General features: G+C 38.7%; 1 protein-coding gene across 1 annotated transcript in view; it reads left to right on the top strand.

Moving 5' to 3' along the window:
- si:dkey-49n23.1 (semaphorin-3D) overlaps window positions 1-14,961 on the top strand; it is an 88,551-nt gene that overhangs the window by 24,372 nt on the left and 49,218 nt on the right. Inside the window, exon 2 of the mRNA XM_035661832.1 lies at window positions 11,379-11,641. Coding sequence (XP_035517725.1) covers window positions 11,455-11,641 — 187 coding nt within the window. The 5' untranslated portion in view covers window positions 11,379-11,454. The remainder of the gene's footprint in view (window positions 1-11,378; window positions 11,642-14,961) is intronic.

Genomic DNA, 14,961 nt, shown 5'->3' with positions numbered 1-14,961 from the left:
GAGAGAAATAGTCAACAACAGAATCTGGATCCATATCTGATCAGCACTGTTTGACAGTTTGATCTGTGTTTGGTGCGTTGAGCTGGACGGACTCACTGAGAATGAGCTGTCAATCACAAGGTAGCCCCGCCCTAAAGCATACACTGCTTTATGGTCTATTTTACTCTAAATGGGACCAACATTTACTAAATAAACAAGAATGAAACAATAGACTGTGACCATAAACTCATTAGGAAACTGTACAGAGCTCATAAATCAGAAGTTGGGTCAATTGCCATTACATTAAATGCAACCAGGCTTCTATTTGAAGCCCATGCAGCTGCTCCAGAGAATGCAGTTTTAAGTTGGGATGGGAATCGATAACTGGTTCCAGTTGAGGACCGATTTCAAATTGTCTGATCCATTAGTATCGTATGCCATAGAACTTATCAATTCCTTTTATCGATGTTTTCAGATGACAAAATGGTCCAAAGCATGACCTTCAGTTCACAAAGAAACTACTATAACTAACACTGTGTGTCATATAATAAAACACGTGCTGTGATGTAGAAAATCAGTTTTTTCCACACAGAAAATTTATCAGAAATCAATAAGGGAATGGGACATACAAGCAGAATCCATAATGATTGCCATCCCTGGGTTTAAGACACTTGTTGTTGCTGTGTTGGCCTCACTTCTCAGACACAGAAGCTCTGTCCACTAATTATATACTGTCAATGGTTCACACTGACTTCTTACAAACAAACCTAACAAAGTGAAGATGAAGTCATCCTGCATCATCAGCACTATCTATAGATCCATGTGAGAATAACAAATTCTGGAAACTGACGCTGAAATAGAAGTGCAAAATGTTGGCGATTAATTCAAAAATCACTGATAAACAAGGATACGTATGTAACCCCTGCTGACCTACATCTGTTTCACACAGAAACAATGAATGAAAAGCAGACAGTCTCCTCAGAGTCCCAAATGATGACTTTCTGTTTCTACCATCATTGTTGGGGTTGAGGAGGTAATTTATTAATGTCCTTCAAAAGATAGAAGTACCTTTTTAAAATTCATCTTCTTGTAGACGCGAGTATCATTTTATCTAAACCTTTGCAGAGAAAACTTTGGAAGATTTCACCATCACTCACACTCTTCTCCTGGATTCAAGAATGTTGTTTTGGTTTCCTGTGGAGAGTCTGACGTCTTCCAGTACGACTCTGAAGTCACATCTCAGAGCCATGAAATAGGCCGGAGCAATGGGAATGAAACCAAGACCTTTTCCTAACAAACCCTTACTGAGCCAAGAGGACAGATAAACCCAAAACAAAATCATCAAGTCATAGGGCGTAGTTTGGCAAGCACATTTTCATATTGATTGCAGCAGTCGATCCCATCTTGCTCTGGCTCTGAACTGCAATAGATGGAACATAAGATCTAAGAATAATCTTCTATCATTGATTTCCTCTTAGACTATACATATTTCAATAAAAAGGAATTTAGTTAGTTTTACTGTGGAAAATTAAAAATGCAGTGTCTGTCCCTCAAAGAGAAAGGCCTCATAATGACTAACAGTACAAGTCTGTCTTTAAATACTTCGATATTGTGTGTTTTTAATAAGTGTACAGCCACCAGCAGCAGCTCTGTATCCTCTGCAGAATATATTCTGTCCCTGCTGCAGTAAATTTCATCCAAATAAGCTTTTTGTGTGTTTGAATCTGAATCAAGAATGCTGCAATAATTTCCTTCTCGGAGAGAAAAAGACCCTAAAAAGTGATTCATATGTACCTAACCGGGTTGCATTAACTGTATAATGCCGATACCAGCGGCTTTATATTCATCCCTGAACTACTATAGTTTCACACGTTTTCTGCACATCTACTATCTTGAAACAGCTTTTACTTGAAACATATGAGAGTGAGACAGGTACGCTTTGAATTCACCTCGTTGTGTCATCTCTCTGGTGCATCAAAGGAACCTATGTACATTTTTATATATATAATAACTGTAAATACAAACTCCAAAATAAAAGAAATGAAGCACATAGATGCAGTCTTAATATTTCTATGGTCTGAAAATGATAATATAACACAACAGGGAGATATGAGCTGGTCAGTAACATCAGAAAAGTCTTGATTTGCACAATCCATCCATTGGCCCAACATCTGTGTTTGTCCTGTGGATGCTTTTACTCCAGTGCAACCCATCAGTGAGGCCTGGCAGCGAGAATGCCTCCACAAAGTAAATCAGAACAGTTGCGTGAAAGGAAAAATGTTTCCCCCCCGCAACGTCAAAGAAAGCCTCTGAGATTTACTGTCTCTTAACATTCTTGCTTTTATAATCCCCATCCATGTGAGTATTTGCACATGTTGTCCACGAACCAAGAATGTGTGTATTCCTCCTCAGAAAATAGATCTGAAACTTTCCAGCATATTTTATTGCTGTGGAATGTTTTATGTACCAAATATGCAACAAAATATTAGAAATACATCTCCAGTGTCATTTCAGTTCACATATTTTATTGACAATATTAACAACAAATGAGGTTTTGTCACACATATAGGCTGTGATTATATGTATGTATGTATTATGAGTCCATTAATCTATTTATCAACAGAAAATTCATAATCAATTAATTGTTTGTGTCATTTTCTAAAGAAAATTCCACAAATTCCACTTTCTTAAATGTGAATATTTGCTGCTTTCATATTCTTATGTTAAACTGAATATTTTGTTTTTACTGCTAATTAGAGAAAACAGTCAATTAATAAATGTAAACTTTGGCTCTGGGAAATTGTGAAGGGGATTTTTTCACAATTTTCTGACATTTTATAGACCAAAGTGCCCTAGTTGTAATAATATACAGTGATATAGACTGAATATTCATACAGTGTTTGTTGTACTTTTTCAAGTATAAATGCAAAACAATTAAGTCTCAGTTTATTTAAGGATTAAATTAACTTCTTTAAGTAGACACTGCTCAGTGAGGAACAGACACAATAAAAAAATAAAAAAAAGATTTTAAAGTATTTGGAACAATCATCGTTACATAGTCATTACAGGCTCATTTCATTCTACTTTTCTCTTTATTGAAGGTTTACTTAAACTATTGAAATTACAGTACTATAATAACACGGGTATCATCCAGATGTTGACAGTGACGTGTCCTCTGTTCCTGTCTTGATGTTTGTGCTTCTGATTTGAAGGCACTGTGTTAAAAGCCTCTGCACATGTTCCATATGTGCTCATAAAGTCTCCTGCCTGTTGCATAAGCTAAACATTACTACTGTCAATGTGACCCTGAACACACGGTCAGTAAACCAAGAATGTTGTTATGCTATGCTCGTTCACAAAGATACATAGATCTCGGAGTGGTTTTACAGCTGTCAGGTACCAGGGTGCAGGCTGGATCCGGGGCCTCAGGGCTGAACCTCTGCCCGGGTCGTACACCTGTTCTCTGGGCACTGATGCAAACTCCCTCCATGAGACTAATTTATAAACTACATGTGTACTAGACTCTGCATTATGGTTGTGGTTAGATAACACTGTACTCACATATCAAATCTCTTTGTTTATCTTTTTATTGTTATAACTAATGAACTCAAACTCAACAGATCAGCATTCCAAGGACTAAAAGATAAGTTTTGTACCCGATTTGTTTCGTATTGTACATAATGTGAATACAGCTGTAGATGTCATAAAGCAACTTGAGCACTTGAGAAGTACGGATCACCAAAGGGATTACAATTCATCCTAAGGGGGAAGCAAAAGTGTGCCCCAGATTTAATGATAATCCATCCAATAGTTGTAGAATATGAACTAAAGGTTGCACTGAAATAAAAAGTGGATCACTGATTAGGATTTACTGTCTGGGATTTATGAATGTCTGTATAATATTTCATGATAATCCCTCCATACTTTCACTATAATTTTGAAATACTGAGATCCAAATAGTGAACTTGCTAGGGAGGTTTGGGTCTATGAAAGTGTCAAAGTTGTTATTTTACAGCAGCTAGTTCACAACTTTTATTGTTCACCCCCCGGAAAGAAATACTGAGGTCCAGACCTCAGAGGTAGCAGTACTCAGTAAGAAGTAAGGGTACTCACACATCAAACATCACACTGAGTACCAACCCATTTCAGGCACTGTGTGAGACCACCACCACTGAGACTGTGAGGATGGCAAGGGGTGTGGCTGAGTAGTTTAATAAAGGAGGGACAACAGGATAAAGGTGATTAGGGATTCTGGCAGAGGAAAGATAGCGATACATGAAAGAGAGTGACCTATAGTAAAGAAAGATTCAAGAAAAACCAGAGAGAGATATTAACTCATCTTAATCTTTAAATAATGAGATGACAGGAGGGATCAGTGGGGAGCAACGGATGGAAGGAGGAGGAATCATTAAATCATGATGAGGATTAGAGGGTTGGCTGAGAGAAGTTGTAAAGCTGTCACCTCCCCTGGCCGACAGACACTGCGGAATATCACTGTATCACAGAGAGAGAGGACGACTCAGAGAGGGGGGGGGAGACACAGTGGAGGAGGTGTAAAAAGGAGGAGCAGAGACAGAGAGATTAAAGGATTAAATGAGGAGGATTAAAGAAAGGAAATATAGAGCGGTGAGGAGGAGGACGATATTTAAAGTTATACATAAAAGAGATTAAACAAGAAAAGGTAGAAGAAGAATTGCTGGGAGTAATGGAGTCGGGGTCCGGTGTCCTCCGCTGATAAATCAGCCGGGCACTTAAAATGAGATTTTTCAGCCCTCCCTCAAGTGGCCAGCCACATTTTCACCTCGTCCTCCTGTAAACACAATAAAACTACTTTAATCCCTCGAGCGGCAGCAAGAAACGCCCGCTTTTATTCTCCGGAGCGCTCCAGGGAAAAAGGAGGTCAGAGAAAGCATTTGAAGTATTCAGAGGCTCTGATTTTACAAGGGAAGGTCAAAAGTGTATTCAGTGGTATCGCAGCCAGTGCCTCGCATCATAGTGTGTATATATATATATATATATATATATAACCTTAATAGGTATGTTTTCATTAGTGAATAATCATCTGAATATAAGAATCTCTGTGTTTTTGTTACCTTAGAATGAGCCGTTTTTATATAAAGAGGTAGCGGATTTCTCTTTTCTCTGGAGTCCGCCAAGGCAAGCAGTTAGGGGGTTGGTTGCGATCTGCAACTTTACCACTAGATGCCACTACATCCTACACACCGGTCCTTTAATTTGTGCTTATTTTAATAGAAATGAGTATAAAATAAGTACGTTTCTCCCCGATGATGTGTCCAAGATGTATGTAATGACTGGAATCCAAACCAAAGGCTGTAATACTTTCTACCTTTTTATTTAAAGTTTTTTCCCAGTTTCACTTTGATGAGCTGCCACATGTTTTATAGGGCGATATTCCATTACTGAATATAATACTCATACAGACCGTCCACTGTATGGACTTAAGACCTGGAATACACTTTGTATAGCCGTCATTTATTACAGTAAGTAGACTTTAAGGTCTAAAGTACTAAAGGAGCACTTCTGCCCTCACATGTTCTACCTTCCAATTAAATTAAAAGTAACTCAATCAAGAAAGTTACAGACCTTTTAAAGAATGAGAATCTTATACTCAAAAGGGTTTTTCCATTAAAATAACCACAAATTAAAGGACCAGAGTGTACGATTCAGTGGCATCTAACTGACAGACTGCAGCCAACTCAATAACCGCTCGCCTTCTAAGCTGAAGATGGTGTTTGGTTTGTCCATTCTAGGCTACTGTAGGAACATGACGGTTCAACGTGGCGCCTCAGTAGAAGAGGACCTACTCCAACAGTCAGCAGTCACTTTAACCAGCACGATGAAAAATAAAAACATAAACTGGAATCTGTAGCCACAAAACTCTTTCTTTAGTTCTGAAGTGTTAGAGACAAATTCTTTCATATTTAGGAAGTCCATTTTAGACTTTTTATTCTCTCTTTATTTAAACAAACCGTTGGCTCTACTAACATAGGAAGCTCCACACAAAGAGTTGACATTTCGGAGCAAAAACTGTCTATTTCAGGAGTGTTAGAGGATGTAGGTTAGAGGGTCAGTATGATATCTCTTTATCTTTTATCTGATTATTTTATGTCTTTATTTCCTTTCTCTCGTTCTCTGTATTTAACTTAAAATGTCCCCGTTTGTCTTTATCTCTCTCATACTGTATCTCTCCATTTATGTACGTCTACATCGGAAAAAACACAGACACTGAATCGTGCCATTCCTCACTACATTTAAATGTGTATAATGGATGTGGTACAGCTTGTTTTGTTTACTCATTGTTTAGCCCCAACCCCCCATGGTGCAACAGGAAGAGAAAATAAAGATGGGTCTAACTGATAGCCATGGGAACCGTTCGCTTTAACAATATCATCACCTCTACTCTGTAAAACTGGAAAAGCTGTAGTTTGTTTGGGACTTTGTGGACACTTGAGATCAGATGATTCTGTGATTTTTACCATTAGATCATTTTTTTTACACTCTTTATTATTATGTTGTTGTGATGGTGAACTTGTGGGAAGCTTCCTGACAAACAATGAACAAACATGAACCCTTACCGAGGCTGCAGCTGTGAAAGTTGGAGAATTGTCGGCGGTTTAGTGGGAAAACATTCTGCTCGGTGTGTTAGAGGTGAAACAAAGGTGACACACTGGTGACTCGTGAATGACGTCACATCCTCCTACGAGGCTGATGGTGACAGTAGAGGTGAGTCAGGCTGATAGGCTTCCTCTACCCAGCCCCTCTACTCTTGTGGTAGCTACTGCAGGTCTCATTTAATGGGTATCAAGGGTGGATGACATAGTTCCAAAGTGTCACACAGTCCAGAATAACAAAACAAATTTATTAAATTATCTTAAATAAATAATCTTAGTCATCAATCGCCATCCAGAAGGCTCACACCAACATTTCATACTGGAATCACTCGCTGGAATATAAATCTGTGCAAATGTTTCATGTCCATGCTCCCCAGCAGAGACCTGGAGGCAGTTATAAGACAGGAACAGATGATACAAACACACCTGCAACAATTTCCCTCAGCCACATTCTGGTGTGTCAGACCTTAAAGGTCCAGTGTGTAGGGTTTAGTGGCATCCAGCAGTGAAGTTGCAGATTGCAACTCCCTATCTTCACCCTCCCCTTCCAAGTGCAAATTAAAAACTACAGTGGCCGCAAAAAATGTGAGAGGCTCCATCCGGCGCCAGTGTCTGGTTGGTGCTTTCTGGGCTTCTGCTGTCACTGTGATCCAAGTGTAGTTTTAAGATGCACCAGATAACAAACAGCTACCTGTGTGGAAGCTTTATATTCCTGCTGAAGACTCCAAAACATATACGCTGTATTGGGTCTATGGTACATCAAGCAACTCATCATAGTCGTCTTTCAGGCAGTGTCAGTGAGTGTTCAGTTGAACTTCCCGACTAGAGAAAACAAAAAACTGAATCTTCTAAATCATTTCTATGTGAATGGAGCAATTTGTAGTTAAAGCTAGAACAGTACAACAACAACGCTGAGTGTATGACTGTGCGTGTGTGTGTGTGTGTATTTAGCTGTGCCTGTGTGACCTGCAGTCGACCTGAATCTGAACCAAAAAAACAACACAAACACATGTAAACAAACTGTCTAATTTTAGTCTCCAAAAGTTGACATGTCCTCATCCGGCTGGCTTCACCACATTGTGTCAGTGAGAGAGAGTATGTATATGTGTGTGTGTGTGTGTGCTGGTATGTGTTTGTGTATCTCAAGTTCATATGTGTGTATTAATGTGTGTAATGTTACTAAAGTGTGTGTGTGTGTGTGTGTGTGTGTGTGTCCGACCAGCAGACAGACAAAGGAAACAAACGATGAGTTTCCTTCAGGGATTTATTTAAAAACTCTTGACAACACCCACGTTTCTTTGGAACAAAGCTAACACACACAAACACACCTTGAGCGCACGCACACAGATTTGAATTTTTAATCAACTGATGTTTTTTCCCTTCACCTTGACTTTGTCTCTTTCACAGTTTATTTTCTCTTTCTCTCTATCTGTGCCAGACACACACACACACACTTTGCATGTCAAACGAGCGGCGAGAGGAAGAGACAGTTTGTTCCTCGTCTGTCTCCATGTGGACGGGTCTGAGGAGGTCGTTTCCTCAAGTCAAGTGTTGAACACAAATGAACAACGCTGATGTGAAACACATGATGTCGTTGTGTTACAGTACAACTTGTCCACAGTTATATTTCACACGCAGAACGAGTAATAAGAGTTATTATTGATTACTCAGACACGGGCGTGGTTTGTTGTTTCACCGCAAGAAGAAGAAACTCTTTCCTTTGTGTCTCCTGGGTTTTGTCATTTAACCCCGAAGCGACAGGTTTACGGTGGTTTTGACTGTAATTTATACTGTTTATTCTTCACTGCACATAAATGCTACACTGCTTCTTTTCTGTTTAGTTTGACTTTATTAACCAGATTTACGCCATTCTCCTCTTCTTTTTACGTCTCTCTCTGTTTGACATAACCCATAATTACATTCTTTAATTTAGTCTTTCTTCTAATAAACAGAACAAACATATTTGTTCATGTTCAGCTCTCAGAGGATGTGTCATAGAGAACAGTATGGTTAAAACCATAAGACACATGGATGTTTGTGGTGTCTGGCAGTCCTTTTAACAGTTTATGGAAATAATAGAGAGCATTACAGAAGATAAACTGTCAAAAGCAGGATTAAAGGGGAGTGTTTTTAATTTGAAAGGGTTCTGTCCCAAGGCTTCCATTTGCTGGATTAAAGGTGGATGTTAAAGGGTGTTATTAAGTTATGAGTCAGTTCCGTCTTCCATCATCTTGTTGAGTGCTGGAAAAGAAATGGCCTCTTCATTGTCTTCACACTGTATTTAAAACAGTAAACAAGTATAAAAAGAGATCTTGTCTGAGGCGTTCTGAATTGAGATTTCCACATTTTGGCACCGGCAGTGTCACAGTCACACTGTAGATAAAAAACGTGGAGCAGCAGCCAAGTTAAACCTCCCTGGCTGTCTTTCCTCTCTCAGCAGGCGTCTGTCCAACCTGTTGAGCTCTTTAAAACCTGCTGACAGGATGCTAGCCAGCAGCCGCCATGACAGATTGTGATAAATTATGGTATGATAACATGGTCAGTTTCTCCTGGAACTGTGCTTGCAAGCTCTGCAAATTACCCCGCGTTTTGCCATGCCACCTGAAATAATTTCATGGTTTGGGTACAGTTACAGTGGAGGGGGACTTTCTGTTGCATTTCAGAAAGTTTTCAACTCTACCAACTAGACCAAACGACATAGGGCCCGAAGGGGTCAGGAGGCCAGACCAGAGCCGCTGTTTGAAGTGACTGTAAACACTTTGTTGGAAAGTAAATTAAACAACTACAACTAGGAAGTGATGCAAAATGCCCGCAAAGAGATACAAAATGACTACAAAGAGACACAAAATGATAAACTCTTTCAGTCTGGGTGTCTTGCTCCTATGTGGGAGGGGTGGAGGGTCTTTAACATGTCTGTGTCCAGGGCTCTGTTGTCTCATAGTCCGCCCATTAGTTGTTCTGTGTCCTCTTTCTGTTCGGGAGTACTCGGGCTCAGCTGACAAGCTCACTGTCTTTCCTCTCTCAGCAGCTTCTTTCTCCTTGCATTTCTCAAACTAACCTCTTAAAACTGGCCCGCCACCGCTGTAAACCGTACAAAATGATAAATTGATCTGTTTCCCTCCTGAACTACATTCCCACATTAACACAACCTTCCAGTTCTAGCTGCACATATAGTTCCTTTCTACTAGAGATTTATTCAGGTGGCCGTCAGCGTGTGAAGGACACATCCAAAGTGCAGAGGGAAAAAGAGAATAAGTCAACAAAAGCAAAACTATGTTCTTCGGTTTGTTTATTTTGTAAATGTGCAGTGATTCGATTAGACTTTAAATTAGGACTGTTTATTCCTAAAACCCACAACTTATTGGACCCAGTTGAAATTTGAATTGAATTATCTGAGTATCAGATTCATCACCTTGTTTTGGGAAAAGAAGTGCTTTAATGTGTTTTATTCGGGTGTCACATAACCAAACTTTATCTGGTATCAATCTCATTTTTATTTGGTTCATATGATGCAAATAGTCTCTGGGTAGTAGTGCTCTCTCTCTCTCTGCAAACACTTCAGATCACCGTCGACAAACAATCTGTCACATTATTTATGGGCTGACTCTGGACTCCCTCTTTGTCTGTCCCAGTTACTCTCTCACTCTGTCTCTCTGTGTGTTTCTGACTGTTGTGAATGTTTTATAAATGGGACGTCTGGATATTGCTAGTGTGGCCAAAAGAGCTCCAGTCAGTGTTTTCTCAGATTAAGAGGCTGGTATGGTCGGAGTCTGGTCTCTTCCATTATGAATGTAAACATCTGAAATTCCAGTAATTCCAATTATTTCTCTTCAGCCTCTACTGTTTAATTAACTTAATTTACTGGAATCTATCGTCATCAGACTTTTCACATAACCACACAGCTCAGGAATTTTCCCTTTGATTAACTCTACGTAAGTGGCTCTAAAGATGGTTGTTTGGTCCATCAGGGTGAAATATCTGTTATATGCTGTATGTTGAATGGTTTTCCATAAAAGTTTATTTTACATCAATGTATTTTAATGCACATTTTAAAGTATTGTATTCAAAAAGATGGAAAAGATGGAAATTAGAAAAAAATGTCTTTAATTTCGTAGAAACATTTTTATGCTTGCTTGAACTAGTTTTAGTATTTTTGTGAAAAGAGTTAATGTGCTTAACAGGAGAATATCTAGTTTTGCAGGAATTTATTTACAAAACAAAGTGATGGACAAATTAAAATTCTGACCTGATGTTGGTGCAGGATGAAACGTTAAGAGATCACTAAAGTTATTTACAATTCATCCTGAGGGGGACATGTGTGTGACATCTGTAGGGACATCCAGCATGGACCACAGTATAGAGTGTGGACTGGCAGCTAGAGAGGTGCCAGGTCCACAGGAGGTGCACTGTCGAGGTGCCCTTGCTCCTAATGTATATAGTAATGTATATACAAAAGATGGGTCAAATGCAGAGGAATTTGAAGGAATGTAAAATGCTATATATACTGTGAAATGACAATAAAGACTGATATTTAAGAATTGATTTGAAAAGGAAACATCATCTGGGAACCATGAATGTTTGCATAAAACTTACACCCAATAGTTGTTGAGATATTTAAGTCTGCTGAACCGACCAACCAACAGACTGACATAGAGCCAAGCTGCTAGCGTGGCTAAAAAGAAAAGTTAAATCATGTTTCATAAAACACATTTGACATAATATTTAATCAGTCTCTCTCCAACTCCCTCTTTGTCATTTTTCTTTCAGTCAGCTGCAGCCCAGAGTGTGATGTGACCAGCTGCTTCGACCTTCTTCCATCTATCTCAGTGAAGATCAATCAGAGATGACAACAGTATTTGCGGCTGCCCTGCAGGCAGCAGGAGGACTCAGGGCCAGAGGGATGAAGTCTCTTCAGATACTGACAGTCTGTCTCCTTCCGCTGCTGTGGCTGCAGCCTGCGGACTCCAGCAGTGCACCAGAAGCCAAAGCCTGGAGCCAAACCGGACCACGGCTGCAGCTCTCCCACTCAGGTAGGAAACACATCAACTGCTCTTTCACAGTAAGAGCACCCTGGTTGTTTGGTAGACTGAGGTAACTGGTTCATAAATGAATAATCAAGGTTTTACTCGCACTAAATAAGAATATCAAGGTAGGTACTTTGAACACTTTGAACCAGTTTACTCTGAATGAAAATATATATTTTTAACTCAGCAGCAGAAAGACAAAAGAATTACTTCTGTAAAAAATCACTACATTGTGAAAGTAACCGTTGCAGAAGTGGGACCAAGTCATTGTTAATCAAGTCACATTTTTTCAAGTCCTGAACAAGTCACTGCGCACTGTAATGCCATTTTAACAACATTTTAATAAACAAAAGTTTTGGTATCACTCCAACTGGTGCTCAGAAATCAAACTTTAGTTCTTCAAGGTCCACTCCTGCAACTTCACTGGATGTTGTCAGATCGGTTCAAACTAAGTGGATCAGGGGAATTAAGTGACAACTTGCAGGGAGTAAATAGTGTTAATGTTAGTTTATTCAGAAAATGAATTGATTTGTGGCACACTTTTTAAATAGCATACTTTTTAGTCTTTGGGAAGTTATCAAGTATTTTCAAGTCCTTAAGTCCAAGTGAAGTCACGAGTCATTGATGTAAAATTTCAAGTTGAGTCAAGTCTTTTTTGATTTTATCTGGTCTAAAGTCATCAAATTTGTGACTCAAGTATACTCACCTTTTCCAATAAAGCACAAGATTACTCACACAACTCCTGCTGATTAAGTAAAGCATGGCGCTCTGCGTTCATGTATAAATAGCAGAATCATTTGAGTGGTAGAGTTTTTTATGAAATAGCGATTTAATTAACACAGACAAAACAAAAAAATCTAAACCAAGTGATGACTCTGCTCAGTTTGAATTCCCAGTCTCTGCTGGCCTCAAGTGCATTCTTTTGGTTTAAAACTCCACACCACCGACCAGACAAACGTCGGATTGAGTTAAATGTTACTGTCTACACTTTTTGTACTTTTTATTGCCTGCAGTATAACTTCACCCATTAAAACACTTTATGCCTAATTTACAGGTTTTGCGCCCCATTTAAACAGCAACATAAATCATGAATGTCATTCGTTTTAGTCACTGAATTGTGGAGCATTTCAGGCTGTTTGTGCTCAGCTTTGTGAGTTTTCTCTCTCATTTGTGGCTGATTTTTATACCAGCCGAGAGTAAGAGAGAGCAGCACAAACTCAAAAACAGCAGCCTTATAAATGAGAGAAAACTCACTCAAGACAGAACTGCTCTGTCTACCATGTGTCTTTTCCTTTGATTATTTTCACATGAAAACATGTGTCTTTCATTCTTTCATTTCCTTTCCTTACTTATTGGTTTGCTGCCCATCAGTTAAAATCCCAATTTGTAACAAAAGCTCAGTCAAAAGTGAATTAAGTTTAGTGATGAAAGTGAAGTGTTAGATTATTTCCCTGCTGTCATGATGTCTGAATTTTGGAAAGTCTGCATCCAGTTAAAGTTTTTCAACAGTAAAGTCATTTATTTCTCAGTGGACCTATTGCTGTCGGAGCTGGACATAACTTTATAACATATCATAAAGATCAATGAAGTAATGTCTGCCTAACACTGTTCAAAGCAATCTGGTCAATGTTGTAACCATAGAAATGTTCTCCAACATGCTGTAAAATCACTTTTTCTTTCAGTTTTAGTTAGGGAAACAGAAAACACACAGTAAAACACTTCATGGGAATAGCAGGAAGAAATAAAATGAGAGATTAACAAATTAACAACATGGTGATGCTCTGTTGTCTCTGAGTGCAATGGTGACCCATAAATCTTTGAATTATGTTTAATCTAATTGAGGCTGTTTCAACCTACCTGGTATTAACTCCCATCATCGATGACCAGATTCAAGGTTATTTTAGGTCAGACTTGTTGCCATGTTATTACAGTTGAAGGATACAGAATACAGTTAATTCTGCTCCAGCTCCTTGGCTATTAGATCAACAATGACGATGAGGTTAAAGTGCTGTCGTCATCTTCACATTGACATGGTTTACACACTTTAGATGAACAGTGTATGAATTATAGAAAGTTTGGTATACGCACTTACCTACAACTTGTTTTTCCTCATGACTAATATTTTATCATGTAAATTCCTGACTTTATTATCTCCAAGAATATTCAAGGTTTTTTTCTAGTAAAATTACGACTTTATTCCCAGAGAATATTCAGCATGAAAAAGTTAAAAGTTGGTTAAACTGAGGTGATACTAGATATATATCATATCAGACATATTTTGCTTTATAAAACAATTTTCTCAGTTCTCATCCAAAACACAAATGGACAATTGTGATTCACCTTCTTCATCATAAGAGCAGAGCACTGCACAGTGAAGTCCTCAGCCCGTTTCCAGTCTCATTAACACACTTCTTTTTTCCGAATGCTTGCTTCCCACTTGGCAACCAGTAACTCCAGTAAAGCCAACAACTGTTTCCTATCCAGCAGCAATTAGTTCAGGGAGGCTGGTTTCATTGTGTGCTGGTTAGTGAGATGTTTGTGGAGTGAGCAGTTCGCTGAGTGAATGAGTGGATGGATGAATGGAATTACTGAAGCATCGACCGTGTTGTTCTTTACAATTCAGGTTTTGTATCCAAGTGAGAGGGGACGGTTTTGGAATGATTGCTCATGACGTGACAGGATTACGGCATTCAGAGACATTTAGAAACACTGCATGGATGTTAGTGATACAATGAGTGAGAAAGAAAACTTTGTTAAATGTCCTGAAAGTTGAAATGTCACTTTGATTGAAAGAGAATTAATACAATATGAGACAAATCGTAGAAATCTGTAGTTTTTTGGTAATTAATAATACGATTTTTCAGGATCTAAAATTGAATTTTAATGTCCAAAGATCTGAAGAAAAACTAGACCAAGAATCAGTCTGTGATGTAAATAATGAGAGAAACGTTCAAATTCAGTACACCGTTGGCAGCACCATTACATCAAATGAAAAATTCCAGATGTCTCATCTATCAGGTTACAAACACTTGACAGATGTGGCATCTTTAGCTGCCAGAATCTGTATCTGGGAGTTTCATGTGTAATGATATGTGGATTTTTAAAAATGTGTTTGTGTGATAAACCTAAAAGAAGTTTGCTTTCCATCAACAACCTTTAAATACATTCATTTATCTGATGATTGTTTTCCCTCGAGAGCAGGTGACCTTCTTTTTTCCATTTCCCCTCAAACAGTCAGTATCTCACCATGGAGCAAATCTTATGATGTCATACCACTGACATGTGATGGATTACATGGTGAGAGAAACGTGTGTGTGTGTGTGTGT

Source organism: Morone saxatilis, unplaced genomic scaffold, assembly GCF_004916995.1.
Source record: "Morone saxatilis isolate NCDOM2014 unplaced genomic scaffold, NCSU_SB_2.0 Contig18, whole genome shotgun sequence".
NCBI classification, from domain to species: Eukaryota; Metazoa; Chordata; class Actinopteri; family Moronidae; genus Morone; species Morone saxatilis.
This window is presented reverse-complemented; position numbering and strand designations above follow the sequence as displayed.